Genomic DNA, 8456 nt, shown 5'->3' on the forward strand with positions numbered 1-8456 from the left:
AAAGGAACATATTTATGTATTTACTATATCACAATAAAGCAGTACTATTCCCTCTATAAGTAATGTTAAATGGATAAATAACATGAAGACAACACGAGGACAACATGAAGACAACATGGGGAACCATGGGACAACATGAGGTCAACATGAAGACAACATGAAGACACATGAGGACAACATGAAGACAACATGGGGACAACATGGGACAACATGAGGACACAAATGAGGACAACATGAAGACAACATGATGAAACATGAAGACACATGGGGGACAACATGAAGACAACATGGGGACAACATGGGGACAACATGAGGACAACATGAGGACAACATGGGAAACATGAGGACAACATGAAGACAACATGAAGACAACATGAAGACAACATGAAGACAACATGAGGACAACATGAAGACAACATGAGGACAACATGAAGACAACATGAAGACAACATGAGGACAACATGAGGACAACATGAAGACAACATGAGGACAACATGAAGACAACATGAAGACAACATGAGGACAACATGAGGACAACATGAAGACAACATGAAGACAACATGAGGACAACATGAGGACAACATGAAGACAACATGAAGACAACATGAGGACAACATGAAGACAACATGAGGACAACATGAAGACAACATGAAGACAACATGAGGACAACATGAGGACAACATGAAGACAACATGAAGACAACATGAGGACAACATGAAGACAACATGAAGACAACATGAGGACAACATGAAGACAACACGAGGACAACATGAAGACAACATGAAGACAACATGAGTACAACATGAGGACAACATGAGTACAACATGAGGACAACATGAAGACAACCTGAGTACAACATGAGGACAACATGAGTACAACATGAAGACAACATGAAGACAACATGAAGACAACATGGGGACAACATGGGACAACATGAGGACAACATGGGGACAACATGGGACAACATGAGGACAACATGAGGACAACATGGGACAACATGATGACCACATGAAGACACATGATGACAACATGAAGACAACATGAAGACAACATGATGACAACATGAAGACAACATGATGACAACATGAAGACAACATGAGGACAACATGAAGACAACATGAGACAACATGAGACAACATGAGGACAACTGAAGACACCATGAGGACAACATGAAGACAACATGAGCAACAGGAGTACACCTGAGACAAAACAACAAAATGAGTACCACATGAGGACAACATGAGTACAACATGAGGACAAATGAAGACAACATGAAGACAACATGAGGACAACATGAAGACAACATGAAGAAACATGAGACAACATGAAGACAACATGAAGACAACATGATTACAACATGAGGACAACATGAGGACAACATGAGGACAACATGAAGACAACATGAGTACAACATGAGGACAACATGAGTACAACATGAGGACAACATGAAGACAACATGAGGACAACATGAAGACAACATGAGGACAACATGAGGACAACATGAAGACAACATGAGGACAACATGAGGACAACATGGGGACAACATGAGGACAACATGAGGACAACATGAGGGTTAAATAACAGATCATGTTTTGCAGCATTTCTACTTTCTTTTGTTTTTTTTCACTACCCATGCCAGTGCAAAGCACAGTAGTCCGGCCCCTAGGGCTCCGGATATCGCGGCTATCAATCTCACTGTCTTATTCTTAGAAGCCTGGTACCCAATCAGACCTCCAACCATCACAAAACCAGAAACAGCAGCGTGAAGACATTTTTGGGATTTTGTTTGTCCTGTCTTTGCATTTTTTAACTGCTCCACATGTTCTTGGAGCATCTCAGCGGTGTAGTGGCGTCCGTTTGCTTCCTTAACTTGATCATTGATCTTTGTCAGTAGCTCAGGTACCTGGTCAGTACTCCTGTCAAAAAAATAGTCTCCATACTTGCACTTTTTTAGATGGTCTTTGAGATTGTCTTCGTCACCAATATAGTCTTCTTTGCAGTTAAACTCATTGTCTTTATCGTTGAACAACACCATAGTGTAATCCAGTGCATTTTGGCCAAAAATGCGTTTCATCATGTCTTCCACATCCACTGTGTATCTTTCACTCGTATTCAGCACAAACAGGAACACATGAGGACCAGGTTTGCATAGACCGATGGATGTCTGGATCTCTGTCATAATCTCTGCTTCTGTTTTGTTAGCGTTTAACAGACCAGGAGTATCAACAATAACCACGGTTTGGTTGTCGATAACCTCCTGTTTCTTCTGGCACTTCTCTGTGACAGCAAACGGACCGGGTCTTGAGAGGAATAGGTCTTTCTTGCCCAGGATTTTGTTTCCTGAAAAACTCTTCCCAGCTCTGACACTCCCAAGCAGGACGATCTTCAGCTCTATTGGAAATGTTAAAGACGTTAGGTTAGATTAGATACATTAAGGAAATTCCCTTATTACAGCAGCGGCAGTTAGTTAGTTTGGTAAGAAATGACTCTGTCATGATGTTATGTCATATCTATGACATTGTGAGTCAGATTCAGATCAATTCCACTATTGTCTAATTTTGCCAATGGTGAAGTCATAGCCACCCTACTGTGCCTCTGCTGGCTAGTACTGGTTAACTTCTTTGGTTAGGTTGGTTAGTTTTAGAAGAGGAGTGGGATCAAAGGCAAGGACGTGCCTTCGCTGTCCTAGTAAAATATTAGATTATGTAAAGTAAAAATAAAGCTGCCTGTTGGCGAAATGGGGGAACCCAACCACGTGGACTTTTTAAAGAAAGAGAACACTCTGCAAACGTGGCCGCCCCTTTAAGGAATCACAGAGATCACAGGCTCCAAAAAATCCAGATGTTGAAGGTCTCACCTACAGTAAGTTTGAACTTTGTCCTGCAGAGAGTCTCTGAGGCGTCATCCAGCACATGACCCCCCCTCTCAGAAACAATGAAAGACTCTAACGTTAGCAGTTCTTCCCCTTGCTGGACACGTTTTGTGTTCATTGTTACATATGTTTGATCCTACCAACCAACCTAGAGATGTTAACAGCTACATCATGCGGCGTCTTCTGTGTCGACCAAAACTAACGGACATGTGAGCGTTCAAAAACTCAACATCTAACTTGGGGAAACATGTAGCAGTCATGTTTGTTTTTCCTGTGGATAGGCGAATGTTTGTCTTTTACACATGTTTTGAACATTTCCTATATGTGTGTACATATAAATATATATATATATATATAGTAGCCATCCAAATTTGATGTTTAAGTCTCTTCACTTAAGCTATTTTGTAATTAATATTAAGTAATTACTTTTAATTTATTCTATTGATTGGATGAACTATAATTTGCCTAAATATGATTATTTAGTATTTTTGTCGGCCTGATTGATGCTTGTGTTAAGAAATAAATCAGACGTTACTCAACAGTTACTCACTACTTGAGTAGTTTTTTCATCAAGCACTTTTTTACTGACTACTTTTACTTTTACTTGAGTCACATTATTCTGAAGTAACAGTACTTTTACTTGAGTACAATTTTTGGCTACTCTACCCACCTCTGGTCAGTGGCATAAATCTGCCATTAACCAAATTAACCTCAAAAATATGAAGTTGAGTGCTGTTTTCCTGAGCTCACTCACTTTGGGCTTCTTTCCGACACCGTTTGCTGGCATCAGGAGGACGGCTGCTGTCTTAACTACATGAGACATGTAGCCTAATGTAGGGTAGTGTGACTGACAAATCTTTGACTTAGTCTGCTGCTTCCTGCTTGATGTTTTAAGCCCCCAACGTCGCCTTAAAGGCAGCGCTGCCTGGAAGGCGACGTTGGGGGATGTATACCCCAAACACCGCAAGGTATTGGTCAACGCTGATAGTAATGCAGCGCAATATGATAGACTTCGTCTTAGGTTAAACAACCTATGAAACTAATAATGAACAATATGAAACTAAAACATAAGCTTAATTTAGAATGGCTTTTGGGGAAAGCTGTTCAGCCCCCTGGTCTCCATCTTACCCCGTCCTCTGGTCTCTGGGCTTCATTTAAGCCCCCCCCCCCCCCCCCCACACACACACACATGTTGCAGATCTACAGCAGTGGAGTATATAGATACTTTACTGCAGTAAAAGTACTAACACCAAACTGTAAAAATACTCGGTTACAAGTTAAAGTCCTGCAGTTAAAATGTTACTTCAGTTAAAGTGTGTATCATCAGGAAAATGTAGTTAAAGTATTAAAAGTAAAGAACTAGTAACTAAAGTAACTAGTAACTAAAGTAACTAGTAACTAAAGTAAAGTACCTCATCCCAGTACTAGAGTAAATGTACTTAGTTACTTTCCATCGCTGGTAGTCTCATATTAAAGTAACTCAGGAAAACCTTCGTCTTCACAGTTAAAAACACAAACATTTGAAGTAATTTAAGAATATTCTTTAAATTCTTTGTGTACTGATAATATTTAAATAATGAGTTTACATGCTTTATAGAGTATAAATATATATATATTATAGAGTATAAATATATATATATATATATATATATATTATAGAGTATAAGGTATTATAAACACAGTTACAACTTTAAAGCAATGCAGATACTGTGTATTGATGGTTTATAAGTTATTTCTTATTATTAAAAAACACTTCATGTATATAAAAATAAGAGTTAACAAGAAACTGTAGCATCACTTTTAATCATCATCATTGACTTGGTTCTTAAATTTAAATTAGAACTTATTAATTAACTTGTGATGAATTTACCTTTTGTTAGTGACGTTAGGTTAATATAAAGCCTTTCTAAATATATAAAACAACAACAACAACAAGAGTTAAAGAGAAGTATCTTCCAACTAATCAACCAACTAAAAACTTAGATATTGTCTCTAAAATGCTATTTAATCCAGATGTGTGCAGATAATAAAACATCTCTGAACTTCATAAAAACTCAACATTTCAGTTGTATTTTTGATGAATATTAAAGATAATTCAGTCCAAATTAGTTCAAAGTTGTCTCCAAACATAACTGATCCCCAAAGACAGGTTAAAAAGAGAATGAGTTCATCTTTAAGAAAACAAATATTCTTATATATATATAATATGTGATATATATCTACATATATATGTATAACACTGCAATAAGCTGTAGTACTGTAGAATAAATATATTTACCCTTCTGATCCCATTCTGTCTTGGAACAGCAGCTCATCTTTGCAGTTTTGTCTCTGTGGATGTCTTGTTCTGAGCATTTTAATTTCTAACTCATCGTGTTATATTATAGCCTGCTTCTAGTTCCCTCCCCTTGAACACACATCACCTGAGCTGGCCTATCACAAGGCAAATTGTGGCTGAAAGCAACCAATCAGGAGGCTCAGCTGAAGTTCCACAAGTCTCCTTACTCACCAATGTCAAGAAGAAATCCCCACAACAAAAAACACAAGGTAAATCAAGATTTCAGGAGAAAAGTGGTCCGGGACCACACTGTTGGTGCAAATTTAATTTTATAATATCAAATCATAAAAAGAGTTATCTCAAGGTCTAGACCGCTCTATAATTTACTAGTGGAGCAGGTCTAGACCGCTCTATAATTTACAGATAGAGCAGGTCTAGACCCCTCTATAATTTACTAGTGGAGCAGGTCTAGACCGCTCTATAATTTACAGATAGAGCAGGTCTAGACCGCTCTATAATTTACAGATAGAGCAGGTCTAGACCGCTCTATAATTTACTGATAGAGCAGGTCTAGACCGCTCTATAATTTACAGATAGAGCAGGTCTAGACCTCTCTATAATTTACAGATAGAACAGGTCTAGACCGCTCTATAATTTACAGATAGAGCAGGTCTAGACCGCTCTATAATTTACAGCTAGAGCAGGTCTAGACCACTCTATAATTTTATCAAATGTTGTGACGGTGTCTGCCCTGCGAACCCCGGGCCGGGAGCTGGTCCCACAGGAGAGGAGCCTGATAGCTGAAGGCTCTGGCTCCCATTCTACTTTAAGAGACTCTAGGAACCACAAGTAGCTCTGAATTCTGGGAGTGCAGTGTTCTGGTGGGACAATAAGGCTCTAAGAGCTCTTCAAGGTAAGATGGTATTAGACCATTTAGAGCTTTGTAGGTCAGGAGAAGGATTTTAAATTAAATTCTAGATTTTACAGGAGGCCAATGCAGAGAAGCTAATACAGGTGAAATATCTCTATTGGTAGTTCTTGTCAGAACACGCGCTGCAGCCTTCTGGATAAGCTGGAGAGTCTTAAGGGATTTGAGCATCCTGATTATAAAGAATTACAGTAGTCCAGCCTGGAAGTAACTCTGGACCGGCTCCAGTTTGCATTCCAGGAGAAGGTGGGTGTTGAGGAGGCCATCATCTACCTACTGCACAGAGCACAGTCTCATCTGGACAAGGGGAAAGGTGATGTGAGAATCATGTTCTTTGATTTCTCTAGCGCATTTAACCCCATCCACCTGTCAGACTGGGAGACAAGCTTGTGCAGATGGGGGTTGATGCTCACCTGGTATCCTGGAGAACAGTCTGACAGAGAGACCACAGTTAGTCTGAGACTGTGTTCTGCAGCACCGGAGTGCCTCAGGGAACTGTGCTTTCACCGTTCCTGTTCACCCTGTACACATCGGACAACTCTGAGTCATGCCACATGCAGACGTTTTCAGACGGCACTGCATTTGTGGGGTGTATCAGGGATCACTTTACTTTACTTTCAGTCTACCCTCTACTCATTGTCTAGTGTTTGCCTGGTTTTTCTTCTGTGTTTACTTGTTTGTTTGATGTTTTTTTCTGTTATTGTAGTAAATGCTGTGGGATGAATAAAGTAATATCTAAATCAATCCGATATCCCAGTCTGACCCTAAAACAGCATCATGTGACATCATCACCAGGTTTTTATCGGCTTTTAAGCCGTTGGATGGAAACACACTTTCACCGGATTTATTCTCAGGAGTTTTTTATTTAACCGAACTTTGATTGTTACGTGGATGGAGACTTAGCTTCAGATCTAATATATTTTATATTCTGTTTTGTCATTGAAGTGGTAGTAGTGGCAGTCCATAGGGAGTTGGGTTGGGAACCGGAGGGTCACTGGTTCAAATCCCCGTATGGACCTTAAAAGTTGGGAGTGTGGATTGGTGGCTGGAGCGATGCTAGTTCACCTCCTGGGCACTGCCAGGTGCTCTTGAGCAAGGCACCGTACCCCCCCCCCGACCGCTCAGGGCGCTGGTTCAGCTGGCAGCCCCCCCACTCTGACATCTCTCCATGTATAGTGCATGTATAGGTCCTGAGCATGTGTGTGTATTTCAGGCCTGTGTGTGAGTACTAACAAAAACTTTTCGCAAAGAGGGTTGGAATCAATCATGTTATTTTGGAGAATTAAAAAGAACATTGATATAGGACAACATGAGGACAACATGAAGACAACATGAGGACAACATGAGGACAACATGGGGACAACATGAGGGCAACATGAGGACAACATGAGGACAACATGAAGACAACATGATGGCAACATGAAGACAACATGAGGACAACATGTGGACAACATGAGGGCAACATGAGGACAACATGAGGACAACATGAAGACAACATGAGGACAACATGTGACAACATGAGGACAACATGAGGACAACATGAGGACAACATGAGGGCAACATGTGGACAACATGAGGGCAACATGTGGACAACATGAAGACAACATGAGGGCAACATGAAGACAACATGAAGACAACATGAAGACAACATGAGAACAACGTGAGGACAATGTAAGGGCGACATGAGGACAACGTGAGGGTTTATTCCTTCCTACCATAGGAACATTACATTCCAGCTCTAGACATGCATTTAAAGTCTGAACTTATCCATTAACCCGATATCTAGAATACAAATGTCCACTTACTACCTCGTGTAAGGCGTTTTTTTAATTCACCTCGGTAAAGTGTCTTTAGATGAGCTGAACTTTTGTTACCAGGAAAAATACACACAGATACTGTTGAGTTCAGTTTGAGACATATTTTATTTGCTGATTAAGAAAATGAATATGGAAACCAATGATATAAAACCCCACACCTTAATATCTGTCTTTAGAAAGAGTACAGGAATGCAACGTCCATCAATGTTTGCTGCATAATTTCATGCATTCAGATATTGTTACATCCTTGAATCACACACACACACACACACACCACCACACACACACACACACACACACACACACACACACACACACAGCGTAGAGACCGGACCCATCGGGAGAGAGAGAGGACGGACGACATTCAAACCTCCGTTCTCAAAAGTCCAGCATTGTCATTTAAACACAAGGATGTACACGCATATAAAATATAATAATATCGGTTACTGTTAGACACCAGGGTGTCTTTGTTCCAAGCAGTTACAAAATCCCCCAATAAGACATAAAACAACAGTAAGACATAATACAACCATAAAACATAATTCCACCATATCCGGACAT

The 8456-nt window shown here is 40.0% G+C and overlaps 1 protein-coding gene across 1 annotated transcript; it reads right to left on the minus strand.

Moving 5' to 3' along the window:
- Nucleotides 1–1696: 1696 nt before the first annotated feature.
- Nucleotides 1697–5214, minus strand: LOC116678772 (GTPase IMAP family member 2-like; the record flags this gene model as incomplete). The annotated part of the gene is made up of 2 exons (XM_032508503.1): nucleotides 5151–5214; nucleotides 1697–2391 (listed from the first exon to the last, which is right to left on the minus strand). Coding segments are annotated over exons 1-2 (732 nt in total), but the record flags the coding sequence as incomplete, so codon positions are not given.
- Between the last annotated feature and the right edge of the window lie 3242 nt (nucleotides 5215–8456).

The sequence above is a fragment of the Etheostoma spectabile genome, unplaced genomic scaffold (assembly GCF_008692095.1).
Source record: "Etheostoma spectabile isolate EspeVRDwgs_2016 unplaced genomic scaffold, UIUC_Espe_1.0 scaffold00008122, whole genome shotgun sequence".
Lineage (NCBI taxonomy): Eukaryota > Metazoa > Chordata > Actinopteri > Perciformes > Percidae > Etheostoma > Etheostoma spectabile.